Source organism: Canis lupus, chromosome 3, assembly GCF_048164855.1.
Source record: "Canis lupus baileyi chromosome 3, mCanLup2.hap1, whole genome shotgun sequence".
Classification (NCBI taxonomy): domain Eukaryota; kingdom Metazoa; phylum Chordata; class Mammalia; order Carnivora; family Canidae; genus Canis; species Canis lupus.
This window is the reverse complement of record NC_132840.1, coordinates 83,700,272-83,723,678: the sequence shown is the minus strand read 5'-3', so window position 1 is coordinate 83,723,678 and position 23,407 is coordinate 83,700,272. Positions and strand designations below refer to the sequence as shown.

General features: G+C 35.6%; 1 protein-coding gene across 7 annotated transcripts in view; it reads left to right on the top strand.

Moving 5' to 3' along the window:
- ARHGAP32 (Rho GTPase activating protein 32) overlaps positions 1 to 23,407 on the top strand; it is a 291,519-nt gene that overhangs the window by 78,660 nt on the left and 189,452 nt on the right. For 2 of the 7 annotated variants that reach the window (XM_072822686.1, XM_072822685.1), the window contains exon 1: positions 17,849 to 17,979. The exons of the other annotated variants lie outside the window; for them this stretch is intronic. In XM_072822686.1, coding sequence (XP_072678787.1) covers positions 17,864 to 17,979 — 116 coding nt within the window. In that variant the 5' untranslated portion in view covers positions 17,849 to 17,863. Of the gene's footprint in view, positions 1 to 17,848; positions 17,980 to 23,407 lie in introns of those variants that run through there. 7 annotated transcript variants of the gene reach the window in all.

The window sequence follows — 23,407 nt, the reverse complement described above, 5'->3', positions numbered from 1 at the left end:
TTTTAAGCCACTAAGTTTGGAGTGATTTTGTTATAGCAGCAATTAGAATCTAACTCAGAGATCAAAGTAGAAATTGATAGAGTGCACTGAGTGCTAGGATGTGTTCTAAGCCCTTTACTTACGTGACCTCATTTAGTTCTCACAGTAACCTTATGAAATAGGATCTGTTACTGCTAAATGAAGGCATTGAGAAGTAACATTTTCAGTAGGTAATTAGAGATATTTAGGAGCTGTTTTATTTTAGAAAACAATGAAATAACTAATCTGTTAAATTTCATTTGGAAAGGACCATGGTCACATAAAGAATTAATTTTTTTTTGAGGAAGGGTGAGGGGCAGACAGAAGGAGAGAGAATCTTAAGCAGGCTCCACACCCAGCACAGAGCCCGATGCAGGGCCCAGTTCTACAAGCCTGAGATTACGACCTGAGCTGAAATCAGTACTGATCCACTCAGGCACCATGGGCACATAAATAATTTAAAGAACCATAACGTTTGTTCAGCTCCGATGAAAGAATTAGAAGAAACTGAATAAATTGGATAATATTTCTAGGAAGGTTATATTTACCTAGAAGACTGACTTTAGAAAAGAGAGAAAATGGAAGCAGAGCAATTATAAAAGAAATAGAAAATTTCTTAAAGAGCAACCCTCCTTGCTACCCTAATCTGCAGGACTTGGATGATTTGGGAGAGGAAATCTGTGCCCTTATGAAAGGGGTAATACCAGTGCCATTTAAATAGAATGGTATAGAGAATAGAAAAAGAAAGAACAGTTTCAACAGTTTTAAAGATGATGGCAAAACTTGGTGAAGATTGCACAAAGGATTGATTAGTCTCACAGATAGATATCAGTGCAAAAATCTTATTTTTATTTTTTATTTCTTTGCCATTCCCTAAAAATCCTTTAGTTATTAGTAGAGCCCAAAGTTTATTAAAGAATAATGTACCATGATCAAGATGTGATTATTTTCTCCCCTTCCTTGAAAGCAAATTCCTTTTATAAATCATCATATAAATAAATCAAATGGAAAGTCTCATTTTGAAAAGCCATTCGTTAAAATACAATGTTCAATCTTGATAGAAAAAATAGGTGGCTGTTTGCTGTAACCTGATAAAAATCTCTGTGTGTGTATCTGTCTGTCTGTCTGTGTATCTGTTTCCAAAAGCCAGCACCATAATTACTGAGCAAACCCTGGAAACATTATCATTAACCAAAATAAAACAATGATAATCACTGGGAAGAAGGACTTCAGACAAGACAGTGTTGCCTAAGTTGAGTCTTGAAAGAGGAGTCCTTGTTTACCAAGCTAAGAGGTGAAAGGCCGTTCAGAAGAGAGGGGCTAAATATTACAAACAAAGTCATAGCAATGTGAAAAAAAAATCGGCAAGTTCAGGGAAGTAATTTACAGATAGAGCTTGAGTGGAGTTCATAAAGGCAGGCAATTTTTAAAAAGCATTTCACATTGATTTTTAAAATCAGTATATAGTCTTGAGAGGAACTATTATCTAATTGTTTGGACTTAAGCAAAGTTACATTTGGGCTTATAAGCTTTGAGAATATATTCTTTGGAAATCTTGGATTGCTCACTTCAGTATCCATGAGGTGCATTAACCCATGGGTTAGTTTTGAAGTTGGTGCACAGAGTGAAAGGAATCCTTTCCCTGGAAGTATCCTTGAAAACCTTTTACATTTATTATAAAGAACAGAATAAAAGCATACTCTCTTCATAAAATTAATCATAGCTTTTATCCAGCAATGAAATAGATTTGCTGTTTTTTCACTTGAGTACCGGGTGCCATACATTGAATTAGATTTTTTTTGAAGCTCTTTTTTTTTTTAAATTAAAAATGCATGTCTTTAAACCATTTGAAATCCTACCTCCTGCTGAATAGAGACTGTTGAGTTTGCATGAATGAATCGCGTAGTAAGCTATGCTACTTAGTCTGTAGCTATTGAAGAGAGAGATTGTAGTAGATACTTACTTTTCTTTCTCAGTTTTTAAAAAAAATTTTTATTATCATTTTTTATGATAGGATCCTGATTTTTTTTGAGCATACTTACCCCAGTCTTAGTTACTTAGGGATCAAGTAGGTTTCCACCTTCCTGTTGCAAGGATAAAGTCCACGACTCAAGCCATGACCAAGAGAGCACAGTACGGTCTTTTGGACACAGTGATTGGTTCAGAAGTAGATAAATAAATGGCCCAATTAAACTGAATCTGTGGTGGCTACCAGGAAAGAAAAGGGTGCAAGACCGTGGCCACCATGTGATTAGAAGGACTGCAACGTGTGTGTTGTCAAGTGGTGGAAAGGCTGGGCAACAATTGGTTGAAAAGTTGTATACTGCTTGTGGATAGGTGTGGTTCATTATCCTGGTGAGGTTTGTTTTCTATATTCCTAAAGGGCTTGGTACTGCTCCATGCAATCTTCTGCATTCACCTGACGCTAACCCTAACCCTGGTTGACAAGCTGAGTAAGGCTCTGCTTGTTTTGGTAAATAAGGTTTTATGGAAGACATCCATGTCCTTTCCTTTTACTGTCATCTGTGGCTGCTTTCCTTCTTCAAAGGCAGAATTGTGATCGAGAACATATGGTTCACAAAGCTTAAAGTATTATTTGGTCCTTAACAGAAAAAGTTTGCTATCTCCTGACCTGGTTCTTTCAGCAGATGAAGTCATGCACGGACAAATGTACAGTTCATGCTATGTTCGGATTGTTCCTTAATGTATCAGTCACTTTGGAACAAATTTGTATTTTCAAGACAAATGTTATAGCAAAACTGTATCTGAAACCTAAGATTTTATATATATGTGTGTGTGTGTGCGTGTATATATATATATATATATATATATAAATTTCTTTTAAATTTTAAATTTATATATTTATATATTATATATAATTTATATATAATATATATTTCATATTTATATATATAAATTTTATATTTATATATAAATTTTATATTTATATATATAAATTTCTTTTAAAGATTTAATTTTTTTAGAGAGAGAAAGTGGGTAGGGGGAGGGGCAGAGGGAAGGGGAGATGGGAGAGGAGCTGACTCCCTGCTGAGTGGGGAGCCCCACATCGGGCTTGATCTCAGGACCCTGGGATCACTACCTAAGCCAAAACCAGGAGTCAGATGCTTAACCGACTAAGCCACCCAAGCGCCCCTGAAACCTAAGATTATAGCCAACATATGAAGAGCAGGACAAAGACAACCAGTGAAGACACTTTACTGAAAATATTTGAACCTTCTGAATCTTTCTGTGCTTGAAGTGAGACCAGTCATTAAGTATTTTCAGTTATATGAGCCAATATATTTTGTTTAATCCAGTTTGAGCTATGTTTTCTATCACTTACAATAGAATTCTTAAAAAAACTTTTTTAGAATAGTTTTAGGTTTACCAAAAAGTTACACATAGTACAGAATTCCCATTTACGCCACATCCAGCTTCCCCTTTTGTGAACATCTTACATTTAATGCTACATTTGTTACATGTAATGAGTTAATATTGATACATAATTGTTATCTGTGGTTCATATTTATTTGAATCTTTAGTTTCTACTTAATGTTCCTTTTCTGTTCCAGGATACCAGGTTTCCCTTAGTCATCATTTCTCTTTGGGCTCTTCTTGGTTGTGACAGTTTTTCAGACTTCCCATGGTTTTGGTGACCTTGACAGTTTTGATTAGTACTGGTAGGTTATTTTGTAGAATTTTTTTTTTAAAGATTTATTTACTTATTTATGATAGACATAGAGAGAGAGAGGCAGAGATACAGGAGGAGGGAGAAGCAGGCTCCATGCTGGGAGACCCACGCAGGACTCCCGGGACTCCAGGATCATGCCCTGGACGAAAGACAGGCGCTAAACCGCTGAGCCACCCAGGGATTCCCTGTAGAATGTTTCTTAATTTGAGTTTTCCTGACTTTTTTCTGATGGTTAGACTGGGGATAGATTTTAGGGAAGAGTACTCCTGCAGTTTTCTTTTAAAAATTGCTTCTTGAGCAACAGGCATGGACAAGATGAGACAAATAAGAGGTAGATTGTTTTCATCTTCAAGATTTTTATAATTTTTATTTAAAAAAGTCATGTAACACACACCTCCTCCCACCCCCAAACTGGAGTATATAGTTTTGTTCCCTGTCTCCCTGTCCTCATTTACCACCTCAGTTTATCATCCCTGTACTGTCCTTATGCAAGCTTTGGTATTTTGGCTGTTACACAGGACTGTATCTAATTGAAATAAATCTGTTTTTAAATGGCTTATTTGGCATTATGAAAATGTTACACTAGTAAAAAAATGTTACTTAGAACACAAAAAAAATTGAAGATAAGGAAACCTGTTACATTTTCAGGAGATTTTAGTCTAATATGTATGTTTTAATAATGCAGCATTTGTTTAATGCAGCTGAGATAGGGCGCACTATTTTTGACATGTCCTGCAATATGTTATTAAGTCAGGGTTATAAGTGTGCTGTGATGATATCTTGGAGTCTCACATCAGTTATAGTTCTCCGTTGTTGTTACAGCATCTGCCAATTGCAAGAAATTTCAGTGTATTATTAGATACTCTCATTTGCCTTTGGCAAGTAGTTCTGACAAATGAAAGATTAAAATTGAGCTGCTTATAGGTGGCAAACCACATCCTTTGTGTCATATGAAATACCTCCTGGGGTATTTTTCTGGTTTAACTGAAGCAGTGATTTTGTCCATTTTCAGTAAGATGTGAATTTCATTGAGCAAAGCAGTATGTTAGTGCCTGAGGGGCATCCCTGGATTACCCTGTATCTCAATTTATGTCATTTAAATTTCAAATAGCAGAACTATCAAGTGAGTCAAAACATTTGAGGCTTAGATAAATGAAAATTCATGGATTCTATAAGTGTACTATAATTTATTTGAAATGTACCATTATGAAAGGTAAACCTCTGATAGGGTTTGGAGAATAAAGTAAGACATTACATATATATTTTGGGGGACAACTAGGTAAGGGCCAAATAAAGTATAATTTGAGATCCAAATTAATCATACTTGGTAGTCCAAATAAGGTTTCTTTATATGTAAAATGAGCAGATTTTCAGCCATCAAATTAAGCATTGGTTACCTTCTTGTAAATATTTTGGATCACAGATATATAAGAACATAAATTTGAGTATATAACATGATGGGAACTTTCCTAGAGCATTTTGTACAAGCATACCTTGCTCTAATTGTCATCTCAAGTGTTTATAGTGGTACTATGTTATGTACTATAGTAGCTATCACATACCAATTGTGGCTGATTTGTGCAAGCACTTAAATAAGAAATGTTAGTGGAGAAATAAGTATAAATTAAGATAAATTAAGTGGTATGGTTAGTAATAGTGTAACTGTTATTGGTACAGCTTTATTGTGAATAATTTGCCCCAGTAGAACCAAGAATTTCAGAATAAATAAGTCAGAAGGTGGTGACTTTCTTGCAGATTGCTGGAGCTCTGAGCCAAGAAAATAAAACTTGTTACATGTGTGTTTGTAATAAACCCCATGATTTTGCTTCCATTTCCCACAATGAGGGCCTTATTTGCTAATGAGGCAACTAGTGAGAGGGTGTAGTTGATGGTTATGTTGCTGGTACCACTCATTCACCTCTTAGTAATCACAACTAATGAACAGTTCTACATATTTGAATTTATCAATATGAATTCTTTTTTTTTTCAATATGAATTCTAAGTTATAGGATCATATTTATACAATTTTAATACTCTTAGAAATGCTATTTATTTTGCTTGAATTATTGATCATTTCAGAAAGTAAAAGCATATCGTTTGGGGCTGCATAATTTTTGTGCTCGTTTCTTTCTTATGAAGCACCTGATCATTAAGCAACTGGGCTGTCAGGTAAATAGAATCAACTGAAGAATTTCAAATGCAGATTCTAAGATCTGGTCTCTGGAAATCCAGTGGGTCTGTGTGGGGTTGGGAGAACCTGTAGTTTTTTTTTTTTTTTAAGCTACTCCTGTGATCATGATGTCCTGTCAAGTTTAGGAGCCAGCTACAGTTTGTGTAATTCTCTTACATTCTGAGGAACTCCTGGCTTTTGGTTTACACTGAAGGCATTGAGATGAGTAGGGGAGAGCTACATGTCCTGTTGTGTTAGATGTTCAGTATTTTTGATGGCAACAATTTTATTCTGTGGTAAGATTTGAAAGGTCTGACTGGCCCTAGAGGAGTATATATGAATAATGATACTGGTTTTAAAACATTTTTTTATACCATTCTTGCTGTAATGTGATATATGTGTTTCTGAAAAATCTTGTGGTTTTACAAATCATACGCCAAAAAGGTCTGATAAAAACAGTCATACAAATCACTCAAAATATATTCAGCTTTGTATCCAGAGCACTAATGAAAGCAACACCAGTCCTAATAATAAAAGTGCAGTTAAAAAGATGATATCAAATGGCTAGTAAGTAAGAAACATTACAGTAAATATAGGATTTTATCTTTAAAAAAAGGTTATGTTGCTTGACAGAAAGGGTGTCATGAAGCGTTGAGGCTGCTGAATTACAGAGACAAGGGCAAAATATGCAAAAATGAGGAAGTAGCATGCAAAAGCCCTGCCGACGTAGTGTGGGACTCCATTGAAACCAGCATCAAAATGGTATGAGTGGGTATTGTGTACAGAACAATGATACCCTACGTTTTATTGCATCCACCATATGGTCATGAACTTCCTGTTAAACGGGATGTGCCTGACTGAAAACAGGGAAAAAATTGTTATATATAATCTGGTTGTGATCTAATTCATATTACAGAAATGTGTTATATAGCACAAGAGATCATATTTAGTGATCATTTTGGGGAACAGTGTAGTGATGATCTCTGGACTCTGACTCCCAGCTCCACCCTTGTGTCCTTGGGCAAATCATTTACCCTTTTTATGCCTATTACTCTTGTATTATTAAAAGTATTTTCAAAGTGTTTTTGAAAATATTGTAGGGCAGCAGAAAGGAGAATGCTTTGGACTGGGGAGTGATTTGAAACTTTTTTTAGTGGAGGAGACATTTTACCTGTTCCTTCACAAATAACCTAAGAGGTAAATACCACTTATAAATTGTGTGACCTTGGGCAAGCCTCAGTTCCCACTTAAGTAATACAGGGATAGTGTTGTTTTCTTGATCACTCCACTAGATTGTTGTGGGTATTGGAACGAAAATGAGATACTTTGTGAAAATTTACCATACAGTTAGTGGTAAGGTAGGAAAAGGAAACATGAACTTTTAGAGTTTAGTTTACTAGCTGACTTCATATGAGGTGGTCCTTAAGATTTCTTCCAACTTTGAAGATAGTTAAATTTCTGACATTTTTATAAGTGCTAATCATAGTTTCGAGTTGTGTGTATTCTCTGACACAAGTATTTATCTGGTCCTTCATTCTTTTCAGCATTATGTAGCCATTGGGCAATTTTTTCTTTACCATTCTAGACATTTACACCACATACTCAAACAAATGTTCCTGATTTCAGAGATGATAGCCTAACACGAATGTCAGTCGGTTTAAGAATTATCCCCACATTGATTCACAGCTGGGGTCTATGCAGTTGAGCATTCTGACATCTTGGTGTTATTTCCCGAATGTTTTGAATACTTTACTGATATCCTCAGATAATCTGGTTAATGATTTATGTCATCTGTGACTTTTTTTAAAGAAAGATTTTATTTATTTATTTGAGAGAGAGTGAGCGAGCTTGAGCATGAGCATGAGCCAGGGACAGGGGCAGAGGGAGAGGGAGAAGCAGACTCCCCACTGGGTAAGGAGTGGGGCTTGATCTCAGGACCCTGGGGTCATGACCTGAATCTAAGGTAGATGCTTAATAAACTGAGCCACCCAGGTGCCCCTCATCTGTGAATTTTTTAAAAAAAGATTTATTTATTTATTTATTCATGATAGAGAGAAAGGCAGAGACACAGGCAGAGGGAGAAGCAGGCTCCATGCGGGAAGCCCGATGCAGGACTCGATCCCGGGACTCCAGGACAACGCCCCGGGCCAAAGGCAGGCGCCAAACCGCCGAGCCACCCAGGGATCCCCTCAGCTGTGAATTTTTAAGGAGTTACGTGTTTACTTTTTGTCCTCCTACTTTTACCCTCATATTTTCCCTTAGCAGACCAGGGACTCCTGTCTTTCATCTAGGTCTTCCTTCCTCCCCATCCTTGTTTAACTTCTTTCGTGTTGCCAATTTAGTAAAATTAAGTTCTAATTAAAATAATTTTCAACTTACGGTTTGAATGCTCAACAAGCTTGACACTCTCAAAGATAATTTGCTTTTAAATTGTTGTTAATCAAAATAAATAAATAGGTAATGAGTCAGTTTTATTAATGAATGTGTGCATATTTTTGAACTGTTTGGGGATAGAAAAAAGGATTGAAAATTTGTTTCAAGCCACACTTGAAGGAAGATCCTTAATTTTTCCCTTAGAAAACAATACTGTGACCATATTTTCTTGTTGTCTACTCATTTCATGGAATGTGTTTACCTGTTTTTTATTGTTCTTTAATATTTGTGTAGTTTAGGAAAATTATAGTGAATTCAATTCTCAGTGCTTTTTCTTTTAAACGTTCAGTTCCCCCAAATTCCCACTCTTCCCTTGGCTTACTTTCTCTTTGTCATTTGCTTTGAAATATGTCAGAATGCTTTATAAATAGTAAACTGCTTATACTAGTCTTAGGTGATGTTTTTATTGTGCTGTTATCTGTTTTGTATTTTATATTTGAAAAATGACAGAGCGGATGCTAATCATTGGTTGGTTGGTTGATGCTGGCAGACAAACCATGATGAATTGTCTTTTCCATTTGTTCACCTAAGAACTTCTTGTTAGTTTGTGAATATAGTCGATAATTATAGAATCTTTTTTTGTTTTAACTATTCTTTGGCTTGTAGATTCTGATACACTGGTCAAATAATAACTGTTTTCTCGGGGTAGATGGAGAGGAAATGGTCTAGTTCTTGGCAAACTCTGTTGGATTTCCAAGCTCATGAAGATGTTTATTGTTTATTTCTCTTACACATTGTATGGGAATTGGTATGGGGAATTTCTAAGATATGCAACCTGTTATATAGATTAATCTTTGACCTCTTGATTCCTACTAATGATTTAATTTCAGATGTTTAAGAGTTAGTGAATTAAATTTACTGTACTAGGTATTGGGGTAGTTCTATATTTCAACTTTATTCATCTAGGTGGTAGTTTGTTCCAGGATATCAGTTGTTTCTAATTCCTGTCCAAATAGGAGCCATGATAATGTTTCTGTCCCCTCTTTTAAGGATATTCCATAGTTCATACAGCTTTTATGTTGCCATTCTAAAATAATAGGGACTGACCAGTGGCAAACATACTGGGTAGAGTTTTAGTATTAGTCATAGATTGTTCAGATATGTGCAGGTATTGCCAGTGAACTTAGATCATGTAGGAGGACATATAGATGTCATAGGTGGCAGTAGAGGATGCAAGAACCCGTTTAGGTTAGAAGTCAAAACAACACTTGAAACCTCTTAACATGTGTTGCCTTGAATAGCTGCCCCAATAATACCCGTTTAAGTCATTGGAAGAATATATTATCTATGGCCTTTTGGTTACTTTAGCTTTGTATTTACTGATATTTTACCACTTTGCTTATTTGTTCATTTGATTAATATTTATTTTAGAAGGCTGGTAGATGAGTCAGAAAATACCAAAGCATTCCATATAGCTTTTAAGAATTAGTACAGGTAGGGGCATCTGGGTGGCTCAGTTACTTAGGGCTCCGCCTTTGGCTCAGGTCTTGATCTTAGGGGCCTGGGATCGAGCCCCCCCCCCCCCCCCCCCCCCCCCCCGGGCTCCCTGCTCAGGGAGGAATCTGTTTCTCCAACTCCCTTCCTTCCTCCCCTGTTTGTGTGCATGCTCGCACACGCTCTCTCTCTCTCTCAAGTAAAGAAATAAAATATATATATATTTAAAAGAAAGCCTGTTAAATGGAAATATGATAGCTTGAGGAGTCTGTAGGACCAGACTCTTGGCATATTAGTCAGCAAAATCCTGAGTGTTAGAGAATATGCAGGATTTGATTTCTTCAACAAATATGTGGCAAAAATGAAGGAGGATTATTAACTGTAACTATTAACTGTAATACCACCATGTGTGAACTTTGTGATTGAAACAAACCATTTGTTTAAAAAAAAAAGGTTCCTGACAATTAGAAAGCCTGATGCATTGACTATGTATTTATGATATTAAGGGATTATTGGCTGATTACTTTAGGTGAGATAATGGTATTTTAGTAATTTACAAAAGAGTCCTTATCTCATGAGAATTTTTATTCTTCTAAAGAAGTTTAACATTTTTTAGTAGATCCAAAACATAGATTCATGAAATGTCTTTTATTATGTCTTCTGTGTGTGTTTTTTTTTTTTTTTTAGCACTTACTATTTACAAATGTTGTGGTACATAGATAGTGTATATCTCTTATTTCATCTGATCACTTCAATTGCAGTATAATTGGGCAAGGTTATTCTGATCAGATGAAGAAATTGAATTTAAGAGATCTCAATTGCCTGAGTTCACATAGGTAATAATTGGCACAGAGGAATTTGAATGATCTTAACTTTATTAAATTAAAAAAAAAATCAACATTATTTCCTAAATGAAAACCATGGATACTTAGCACTGCTGTTTTCAAATTGCTTTGTATATTTAACTTGAATACTACTTATAAATAGTAAAATAGTAGTTTAATAAATTACAAATCAGTAAATAATAAGTTCAGTTTCTAAACATACTTATCTTTTTTTAAAAAAAAGGTTTTATTGATTTATTTGAGAGAGAGTGAGTGATAGAGAATGCACAAGCAGGGGCAGAGGGAGAAGCAGACTCCCTGCTGAGTGGGGAGCCTGACGTGAGGCTCAATCCCAGGACTCCAGTATCATGACTTGAGCCGAAGGCAGATGCCCAACTGACTGAGCCACCCAGGCACTCCAGAACATGCTTATCTTACCACAAGGGCATAGAATCTGAAGATTCTGAATTGACACTTCAGAAACAGTATTATTATTTTGAAGTACTTTTTGATATATTATAAAATATACTTTGTATTTACTACATCTTTTGAAAACATCACATGAAAACATCACATGAAAAGCACCACAGATAGTAATATTAATGTCTGGTTCTAGCCAAATCAGAAGAAATAGGCAGATAATCCCTAATTAATGTGTCATTCAAACTTAAATATAAATCTGTGTACCTTTTATTATTTTATTTTATTTTAAAAATGATTTTATTTATTTATTCATGAGAGACACAGAGAGAGAAGCAGAGACATAGGCAGAGGGAGAAGTAGGTTCCCTGCTGGGAGCCCGATGTGGGACTCCATCCCTGGACCATGGGATCATGACCTGAGCCAAAGGCAGACGCTCAACCACTGAGCCATCCAGGTACCACAAATCTACGTATATTAACTTCTTTTTACTTCTGTATTATAGTTTACTCACCAAAAGATTTACGTTATTACTATTACTATTATTATTTTAGTAATTGATTAAATTTACCAGAAGAAATTTCTGTAACAATGGATAATGGGGAAAAAAAAATCATTGAATCATTTTGCTTTCTCCCCTGATTGTTACTTCTTAAGTTTACATTTAGCATTTTTCTTTGAAATATCGTTAACAGGAGGTGATCCAGTTACAGGAATTACCAGAAGTACTATACATAGATTTCAGTTTTTTGCCAAGATCATAGTTTTCTAAGGCCCTAAACTTGTAATGGAAACCTTTTGGTTCTGTAGCTCACTGATGATGACATATTCAATCACAATTCTAGCTCAGGAAATAATTTATTTAATTCAGTGTTATATTAAAGAATACCGAGTTTTATTTTATTTTTATTTTTTATTTTTAAAGATTTTATTTATTTATTCATGAGAGAGAGAGAGAGAGAGAGAGAGGCAGAGACATAGGCAGAGGGAGAAGCAGGCTCCATGTAGGGAGCCTGACATGGGACTTAATCCTGGGTCTCCAGGATCAGGCCCTGGGCTGAAGGCGGCGCTAAACCGCTGAGCTACCCGGGCTGCCCAGAATACTGAGTTTTAATTGTCTTTATAAGGCCTTTACCAAATCAGTTGCAGCATAATTCTTAATTTTCAAACACTATGCTTTTATTACTTTTTAGCAGTGTTTTCATTTAACCATTACATGTAGATGTTGTATTTTAGTGGTCTTAAATTCATTGCTAGAAGAATTAGAACTTGTTTCAGAGTTAACCTTTATTTGTTAACACTGTATAGTTTTGGTTATTTTATCTGTAGATTGAAACACTGTTGTGAGTAGTGTCTCAGACCAGTGAGGATTTGTTGAGATCTCTAGATTATGGTGAAGTTGGTGTTTTTGTTTTGTTTTTACTGAGTCTCCTAATGGAATGCTCACGTTAAGACAGCTTGCCTGTAATGTGTGCCCATGGCTTGGTAGATGTATGAATCGTTCTCTGCAGTCTCTAATTCCATTTGAAAGAATATTTTAATGCTGATATCATGTTCTTTTTCCCTAGTGCAAGAGCACCTTGAGCTCTTGAGTATGTATGTATGTTTGTATGTATGTATGTATTCATTCATTCATTCATTCATGAGAGAGACACAAGAGAGAGGTGGAAACACAGGCAGAGGGGGAAGCAGGCTCTCTGCTTAAAAACATTGTAGATAAATTAAAGAAAAAAGTAAAAATTACCCAGAGTATTTTTGTTATATGATCTCCAAGTCTTTATATGTGTGTATATATATATATTTTCTTATAATAATGGTATCTGCTCTATATAGTTTCTAATTTTTTTTTTTTGTTTACAGTTAATGATACCAAACAGACTATATCACTATGGTTAAAATTTGTGTTGAGGAAGTCTGATTAGGTAGACTGTCATAGTATTTTTCTTCAGTCAGTATTTACATGAGATGAAGATTTTAGAATGTGTAACAACTGATGGTAGTTACTGATACAGTGAAAACATAGCCTGAGATTATATATTTGTTGAAGGCAGTATTCTACATTATAATAAATACTGCATATTATTTTTAAACTTGAATACCAGCAAGTATGCTTTTAATCTTTGGTTGGCTAAGGATACAGAATTTAAAAACAATAGATGATTTTAGTTAAATATTGAGAGCTTATGCATATACTTGCTAAATTTCCACTTAAATTCACTTATTAGAGAGATTGGAAATGTCATGCTGAATTGTCTTATGATCTAGTTTTATATGTACTTTGTAATCCTTATATTAATGTAATGAGAGGAGTATTTGAACTTTCAGTTTTTGATTTTCCATTCTTTACATTTATGAAAGGGACTCAAATAAGTAGAAAATTATTTCTTATTTGAGATTTACTTCCTTTCATTTATGAGATTACTACTCTCCTTCAAATATGGTAAAAATTGCTAAGTGATAAAACTAAAGAAAGCCAAGTATTTAAGATGAAATATCTTCTCAGTTTTTGTACAATTACAACAATAAAAGCATTCCATGGTGTCAGTGATGATGAACATGATGTCTGTCCTTTAGAGAGGATCTTATCTTTACTGCGCAATATGATGGTTTCATTACATGCATTATTTCTTATCCACACATTAACTTTACAAGGTTATTATTATTCCTCTTTTAGAGATTACCAAACTGAGACTCACTTTAAGTTACTTACCTCAAGCTGCACTATCTATAAATGACATAGTTGAAATTTGAACCAATGTCTGATTTCAAAATATTCCCATTTCTATGGAAATTTTTTTCCAGTTTCATAAGACAGCTTTATGGAATACAATATATATTTTTAAATACATACATTATTGTGATAGAAGTGATGTATTATTAAGATATCCCTTTTTTGAAGTTTAGCATTTTTGAAGAGTTGTTCAGAGTTAGATCCCTCTTGAAATATATATTTCTAAAGAGGCAAAATCTATTCTAACATGATAGGTTTTCTAGTCAAACAGATTTTTCTGTTATTTTTAAAGCGACCTATAGAGGAGCATGTTAAATTGTGTACTGTAGATATTTTAATGAAATTTATTTATAAATAAACAAATATATTTATTTTACTTAAATAAATTTTAACAAAATAAAGTATACATAATTGTTTGCCCTTTCGATAGATTTGTAAACTCAACTAGATGTCTGTGTATGATGATTCAGAACACAAGAGTATTGTATAGTAAGAAAATAGTTATTCTTTTGAAGTTAGTTATTGCAGTGTAACATACCTACAAACCACCTACAACTGGTTAGAAAAACAATTGAAAAAATTTAAAGATATTATTTATTACTTATTTAGAGAGAGAGTGCACAAGTAGGGGGAGGGGCTGAGGCTGAGGGCAAGAGAGGATCTCAAGTAGACCCCGCTCTGATCATGGAGTCCGGCTTGGGGCTTGATCCCATGACTCTGAGATCCTGAGATCATGAACTGAGCTGATATCGAGTTGGCTGTTCAACTGACTGAGCCAACCAGGACACTTGGTTAGGAAAACAAGTTAAAGATACAAGTAATCTGGAATTTAGAATGAATATATAGTATAAAAATGATTAATGATGGATGACATTTGTACATTATATTTTGTGCTTTTTACATTGGAAGAAAGTCTTCAGTTGCAAATATTTTAGGAGGATTCATGCTTAACTTTTCTTTCTAATAGTTATACACACGCACACACACATACATTAATTACACCTAGACATGTTACTCACATTGAGAATACACAATTTTTGGTATATCTGTGTTTAGAATCATAATTGTGAAGCATTCTGTGGATAAAGCTTGGTGCCTAGTTCAGGAGATCTTGATTGACCTTTTGGCTATGTGCCACGGGCTGTTTTGAACAGAATTGATAAAACAATTCTAAGTTAAAGTGTTGGTAAAGGAGCATGAAATGGGAGTATCAGGACCCGGGTTCTCGGTTCCTGCCCTGCTGCTGTTTTGTTTTGTGATCACTTATGTGTACCTTTTTTTTTGTAGTCAACCCAGATGTGTGGGGGATGCTGTATAGAAATGAATGCAGGTCGCCAGCATACAACAGAATTAAGAGATCAGAGCAGGCCAAGCTAATGAGCTAATGTAGTTGAAATTGAAAGCCACGTATTTTCTCCATAGAAATACTTCATATGGTGGTTAGATTTTTAGGCAGATTTTTAAAAAGTATTTTAAATGCAGACTTATAAACTGAGTAACCCTGACAGATTATTATGCTAAACTTCAATTTCTTCACCTGTAATGTGAGGATTAAAATAGCTCCTACCTGTGAGGATTACCTAATTAATTAGAATTATTTTGTAAGGCCCGTGGCACAATGCTTGGCACAGAAAGTAAGTGTATATTTGCTGTTGTTATTACTACTTTACTGCTGCTAGAAAAATAAGCTACCTTAAAAACATTTTTCTTGAAAAAAAGAAAACATTCTAATTTCAGATTCTTAAACTCTTGCTAAAATTCCTTTTCCTCTTGCTGCGGTGGGTTTAGAAACTCCCCCTTCCCTTTGTCTTTCTTATCACTTGGTCAGTAGAAGATAAAGAACCAACTGGTTGTAAACTGTCCATGATGAGGCCTGTGGTTTAGGTCAGAGACTTGTGCCCCCACAAAAGTTGGTTGGGGACGTGAAGCCTGATCAGATTTTAAAGCAGTCAAGGAAAGGAGTGAAAGCAATTGTGGTCTTCAGGGATATGGAGCTTTTGGCAACCCCAGTGATCGACTCCGCTTTGTTCCTTACATGCCCTCTGCCATTCACTACCTTATGTTTCTCCTGGATTTTCACTAGCTATTGAAGAAGGGAACAGAAAATAGGTTGATTTTGAAGCTGAAACCTTTTTTTTTGAACTGATAGCAGAGTCAAAACTGTGAGAGCTGTGGAAGGTCTTCCTTGGTGCATAGGTCAGGTTGGTGGGATGGAAGGCTGTCACCGCAGTGGGGTGGGCGGGGAGGTATGGTTCTGCAGTGGTCCTAGGACTAGAAACGAAGATGTCCTGGGTGAGCTTGTGTTGATTAGACCGTCCTAGCGTTCTCTGTAAAACTACTGCTTACAGTTCACATTTTCAGGTTTGAAAGGGCTTGAGAAAGTGAGGCAAATCAATGACAGTAATGAAGGAGCAAAAGAAAGAATTAAAAGGAAAGGTGAATTGGACTCATGAAACACATTAAAGGAGTTAGATTTGTTTAGAAGAAAAAAGCAGACCTAAATACTGTTATTTTAACATTTAAAAATCTTATTCTTTGCTGAGGGATATAAAAGACTGTTAAAGTTAGTTATTATTCTTGCAAGGGTGATATGCGCACGATACAGTGAAAACCTGTCTCCCTCTCGTTCCGTGTTTTCCCCCTGGAGACAGCAGCTCTCACTGGTACTGTCCTGTGCATCTTCTGTGCATGTAGTCCTGTGTGTTTCTCCTTCCTCTTCTTTGAAAATGTGTTTGGGAACATGTCATCTATACTGTTGTCCACATTTGCCTCTTTTTTCTTTGCCTTGATACTGTGCCTTAGTCTTGACCAGTAGGGCTGCCTTGAGTTTCTCTACCCAAATGTATTGCATTCCGTTCTGTGGAGATTCCGTAATTTGATTATCCAGTTTTCCATTAATGAGCAAGTTAGGTGGTTTTTGCTATTCTGTTGTTATAAAGTTTACTGCTGTGAATATTTGTTTCTTTGTTATTTCCACCTGTGAAAATAAAGTAATTTCCCAGGGCAGCCCGGGTGGCTCAGCCGCCTTTGGCCCAGGGCGTGATCCTGGAGACCCAGGGTCGAGTCCCACGTCGGGCTCCCTGCACGGAGCCTGCTCCTCCCTCTGCCTGTGTCTCTGCCTCTCTGTCTCTCCGTGTCTCTGATGAATAAAAATAAATAAATAAATAAATAAATAAATAAATAAATAAATAAATAAGAAACAGTAATTTCCTAGAAAGGGAATTGCTGGGCCAAAAGATGAGTATCTGACGTATCAGTGGTTGGTACCAACGTGGTTATTTTCTGAGTAACAGTTGTGTTATTGTCAGTGTTACAGATGCTGTAGTCTTCACTCCTTTCCCAGCAAGTCATTTTATTGCTGCCATGGGCGTCTGCAGTTTAAATGGTGTGTTAAAAATGTTGCATGCTTTTATTTGGTGTAATTGTCAATGTCTTTTAACTTCTGGTATTTATTTATTTATTTTTCTTTAAAAGGCCATGGACAAGCCTGGCTGTTATGTCCCATTTTAGATGCCTGAGCAAGGTGTATCTGGCAGTTATTACTGCGGGGAAGGAAAGATGGGTGTAATATGAGAAGGCATGAAGTTGGGCAGGTCCCTGCTGCATGCTTGTCATGTCTCTGAGTTGCGATCCTCCTTAACTGTGAGGTCTGTAACTGTGCCTCTCTTTGTGGTTGGCCCAGGAGACTTCTACATCATAGTGTTATCTTTCTGGTTTTCGGTTTACCTTTCATAATTCATTTTGAAATAGCAAAATAAGAAAAGCTTGTACTTTGAAACTGTTTTTAACTTGTTAACTGGAAACCCGCGTGGAGAAAAATAGTTATTAGATCAATAATTAGTGAAAACTCACCTTCATTTGGGTTCTGCGTTGGATTATGTAGGTCACAGAGCCTGAGGCGGTGGGAGGGGCCTCGGTGTCACAGGTGTGGAGCCGTCGGATGCAGTGAGTGTGCTCTATGTGATTTCCTGTCTTTACCCCAACTGTAATTAGAATAGTACGTAATAGACTGTGGCCCGGCGTGATCACATATCACTGTGCATCAGCCACACACCTGGGTGTACATAAACAGAGCCGAACAACTTGAACATTGGTGGTGTTCTTTATTTCATGCCTTGAGGATTAAATTTTTTGAATACAAGATGGAGACTGAAAGTGAGAGTAGCACTTCGGGAGATGATAGTGTCTTTTGGTTGGATTCTGAAGTTATAACCGAGATGACTGGCAGTGAAGAGGGAGAGAGGGAAGATGACTTCAGGTAATTATGGAATTCACCCTTCTCTCTCTCTCACTTTTGTTCCTCTGTCCACTCTCTCCACCCCTGCACCCGTTTCTGATCCTTCCAGTTTTAATCTCTTCTCTGGTGAGACTATCTTTTTTTTTCTCTGGGGAACGTTTTGGAGCTGAAAAGAACAGGTTTCTAGTTGCACGTAGCGCTCTTCATTCCACAACATGCCCTGAGCTTATAAAATGCATTTTAAATGACTTGTTAGAACACCAGGAAGAGAAGGTGTTAGACAGGTTTTGTAGTAGCATTTCAGGAATTTCAAGTAGAGACTCATAATGAATGAAGTACCACTCCTTCCTGTATCTGATTTGTACCCAATAGATTTGATCTGAATTTGAATATAATAGGTTTTTCTTCCTCTTTTTTAGAATGTTTATATGTATCTGTGCCCAGGTGCATGGATACTTCTGTTGCTTTGTTCATGTGTATGAAACATTTTGACCATAAGTACAAATTAATTATTTCATGGCTTTGATCCCTACTCTTGTCCCTGACCTTATGTCTTACTCCCCTTCCCCTCTTGGGAATCTTTCTTGGTTTTGAATTTCTAGTTGTAACTTCATAACTTCTTTTAGGGAATGCCTCCTAATTAAGCAGATCTTGAAGTTTGGTGGCATGGGTGAAGAAACAGGTCTTTGTGAGTGCCATTGGTTTATTCTGTTTTAAACTTTAGAAGGCTTTTTTTTTTTTTCCAAACAGGTTAGCAAATTCATTCTTTTGGAGTTATTAAATCATGAAGAAGTTTGTTCTCTATATTATCACTGCCACCCACGTGAGCAATTAAACATCTTTTATAATTTTACCTGTGAGTGCTTGGGTAGGTGAACATACCATTATTTATATCAGATCTTGTCTTTATGTTTAATGTTCGAAAGAGTCTCTCTCAAGTTAAAGAATTTCTTTATCCACAGATCTGATTTTTAATATCTAGGATAGGGGAGCCTGGGTGGCTCAGTCTGTTGACTGTCCAGTTCTTGGTTTCAGATCAGCTTATGATCTCGGGGTTCTGAGACTGAGCCCCATGTTGGGTTGTGTGCACAGGGCAGAGTCAGCTTGAGATTCTCTCAGCCTCCCTCTGCCCCTCCTCCTGCTGCCTCACACACTCTCTCTCATAAATAAAATCTTAAAAAAACTAAAGGATAAATGGCAGAAAGGATTAAATATAAGGAAGTCTTGATAGCTCACATTAAATTTCCCACTCAGTGTTTAAAATGAATAAGTGTGTTTTAAATTTTGTAGAAAAGTTTAATGTTCAAAGTATGAAAATGGACTATTAGCATATGAAGTTCTTTTTTTGTATCAACTTTGTCATTCTTCCCATGATTTTATATGGCCTTTCCTATGTGAGTAAGCTACTTCTCTACCAAAATATGCTTTTTTATGTTCCATAAATTCTTTATAATATGGTCAGTGTCTCATGGACAGTTAGAAAAAAATAAAGCATGTATTTTGTTGGTATTAAAACTGTTTAACTTGGTATTAAAATTATAAAAGTTATTTTGGGGTATTAGTCAAAGGAAGAAATAATCCAGACTTTGTTGTTGTAATAGATTTGGTACTGTCATCCTTGATTTACTTGTTAGGCAACAGGAGCCTGTCTGGGTTTTTCTTCTGACTGTTAAATTTGAAAGCAAATCTTTCTTTTTTCTTCAAGACTATGTGATAGCATTTTCATCCTGAGAAACTGAACTCTAGGTTTGCATTGTTGCAAACACTAGAGTGGCAAATGCCATGACACACCACAGGGCATTGATCCTTTTTATAGTATTTCATATCTGAATATCATCATTGCTCTCCCACACCAAATATGCCTTTGAGATTTGATCTTTCTTTGTCAGTGCAACAAAGAGATCTGGGTAAGGCCATATTTCATGTAGTGTTTCTCCCCTATTCAGCGGTAAGACATGAGGAAATGTGGCAGCAGAGTGCTTTTATGACATTCGAAGCGGCGTTCCAGCTAAAATGCCTAACAGAAAAATGTGTGTGTGGGTGTCGAAGGTGAAGGGTTGTGGTAGGACAGTTGCAGCTGTAACCTTGGGAGAACTAAATAGTAGACTCAGTGTTTCACATGAGAAGTGTTTTAATAAAAGCAATTTAGTAATTAAGAAAATATACGGAAAACTCTTCATGTGTTTCTTTAAAATCTGTGCTAATACACATTAAACTGTGTTATTGTTTACATTCTAGTTAATTTTCATTTGCACACAATAGCATTGTGTCATTTGTGACACCGTGACTGAGAAAATCATACCCTACCTACGATGTAGGTTTGTGGTGCTTCTAGCTATCATCTGCCTCAGGAAGAAGTACTCACAGAGGGGCATTCATATTTGTCCATTAGCTTTTGGAATAACATTTATTTTTATTGGCTGGAGGAAAGGATACTTTTTCTTACATTCTAGCACTGTGGGAAGTTGCCCAATCTCCTTCATCGCAGTAGTTCAAACTTGTCTACCACTGACTCACAAATCTCTCATTTTCTGAGTTCTCATTTGTAGAGTAAAGCTATTACCTACCCATTATCACTGTTAAAATAGTTCTTCGACTAGAACATTTAGAGATTGCCATAATCCTTAGAGTAGAAGAGTCCTTAAGAATCATTAGAAGAGCCCTTCCGTCAGGAGGAATATGGTACAGAAGAGGAAAAGGAGAGGTGCTTTAAATATTTTAAGAAAGAAAAATTTAATTTTGGAGTTGTTATATGCAGCGTATTAAGCCAAATATGTTATGTGCAGTTTGTCACTTATCTGTCAATCCTATAAAATTGGTAGTATTTTTCCTATTTTCCAGATGAGGAAATTGTCACTCAGAAAGGCACACATAGACCACGTTGTAAGTATATGGTAAAGCAAAATTTTGAACCGAGATGTAAATGAATTTGAAAGTGAAAGACTAGTGAAATATGTAACTGTTAAATCTTAGTTCTGAAATTCCTTTCTTAGGAAGGGATTTTGAGTAATGGTGATATATATACAACAAACATAAAAGTGAACTAGCACATACAATAATGTGATCTTTTAGATACCTAACAGTTATTACTAACTCGCAATCATGAAAGGTATTGGTTCTTTGACATTTTAAGGTTAGAAATGTTTATTATATAATCTAGTTAATCTTTTCTAATATTATATTATATTAGACAGATACATAGCCTGGCAAATATGACATATTGTTTGAAACACAGAGATGATACAGTGCATAGTTGAACCACATCTTTAGAACTGTGCACGTTTAATTAATTAACTAATTAATTATTTTAGAGCATGAGCAGAGAATGGGGCAGAAGGAGAGAGAGAGAATCTCAAGCAGAGTCTGCAATGAGTGCAGAACCCGAAGTCGTATTCCTTCCCATGACCCCAGAAATCATGACCTGAGTCAAAACTAAGAGTCTGTTGCTCAACCGGCTGAGCCACCCAGGTGCCCCATAGAATCATGTGCTTTTAAAATCAATCTGTAGATGCCTTTACTTATATCTCCATCATAATAACATGATCTTAAGTGAGAAGAAAACTTCTAACTTTAATTAAACTAGATAACTTAGTGAGCATATATTAATTTTTTACAATGTCTTTATTGTTATATAGCAACATAAGCTTAATAATAGTTCATGTACTTGATTGGTTGGTTGGTTGTTTTATTAATTTTCTGCCTTATTTGAAATGATACTGTGAGAAGATACTGCAGCAGCCTAAATAAGTAACCAATGGCTTGGAATATGGGATTATATTTCTTCTAGGTTCTTGCTTTTCTTGTAGATCTTATAATGCTTTATTTTGATTGGCTGAACTACTGTGGAAGCCTGTAAAGCTGTTTCATGACTCCCTGCTTTTAATAACATGACTGTTCTTTTGTTGTCTTCGTAAATTATTGATTTTGGGATTCCTCAGTGAGGGTTTTTTTTTTTTTTTTAATTGTTAAAGTAGGCTTCATGCCCTGTGTGGAGCCCAAGAGAGAGCTTGAACTCACAACCCTGAGATCAAGACCTGAGCTGAGATCAAGATTTGAATGCTTAACTGAGCCACCCAAGCACCCCTCCACCATCCCAGTCAGTTTTTATGAGCCTGGAAAGGTAGACAGGTAGCATTAACAATTAACCAATGACATATATACCAGTATCACAACCCAAGTCTATTTTATAGTCTGTGACTTTTTATAGGCATCTCAGCCTTAATAATCTGTTATGTATAATACCAAAAAAGATGTGTATGGTGCAAACAAAGATGATATTCTGTAACATTGGATTTATTATCTAGAATACAGGTTAGGTCTTAAAATATTCTTTCAACATAAAATATAATTTTCACTGAACACACTTTTATCGGTGTCACAAAGATAATAAATTTAATTGGGATCAGCAAAGTCTGATGTGAACATCACTTAATCTCAGAAAATTTTATGCGGTATTGAAGTGTAGCCTTTAGGCTGTCTTTATAATCTGTGAAATAAATCTGTCTTACCTATGAGGCATGCTGGTACAAGGCTTTCTTGGTATTTCAGTAATTAAACTCTTTGGGATGGAATCCAAGGTGAATGTTTCTTATATCTATCTGTGAGTTTTTTGATGTTCATGAAGGGCCTTAGAGAACAGTATAATACTATATGAAAGTTCCTGACCATTAGGTTGTTTATTTAAACATTTGAAAACCAGTTTTTCCATAACCTTTGTATTTAACTTAAATTTAAACTCCCTTAAACAGTCATTTCTATGTTCATACGTAGTAAATGAAAATTCCTGAAACCTATAAAGCTCTGTTTATAAATGTAAGATAGTCCCTTTAAAAAGAAAATCAAGTGACAGCCTAGCAAGATTAAAATCAGAACAAGCAAAACCATTCTAGATATTTAAATTTAGAACATCTGATATACTTTTATATACTGTTAATGATTAGCTTCCCTTTCCATGCTTACGTTGAGATATGTATTTTATTATTTGAAAATCAAAGAATTTCTTCCACTCAGATGTGAAGTTCTCTTTTCTCCTTCCTCTTAAGATGAGATCTTCAGAATACTTTTCCTTCTCTTTTTTCCTCAGTCCTCTTTGGATACTCGTAAATTTGCCATGCTCCTACCCCACCAGAAAGCCTCGGTTTTTACTAAGATGTTTTAATTTTTTCTATCATTCATTCGGATTTAGTGATGTATCATTGCTTAGTCCTTACTGTTGTTTCCTTTTTATCATCTTCCATCTTAACGTGTCTCTTCTGGTTCATTTGTTTCCTGGTAGATATTTTCTTGAGTACTTTGTTGACATAAGTTCTGTGAGCAATATAATCTGATTTCTCACATATGCTCATGCCATCTTTTCCCTTTTTCTTTCATAGGCAACTTGTACTTTCTGTCTGAATGCTTATAGCATTTTCTTTTTATCCTTAGTTTACATGTATTTTATCATCAGTTC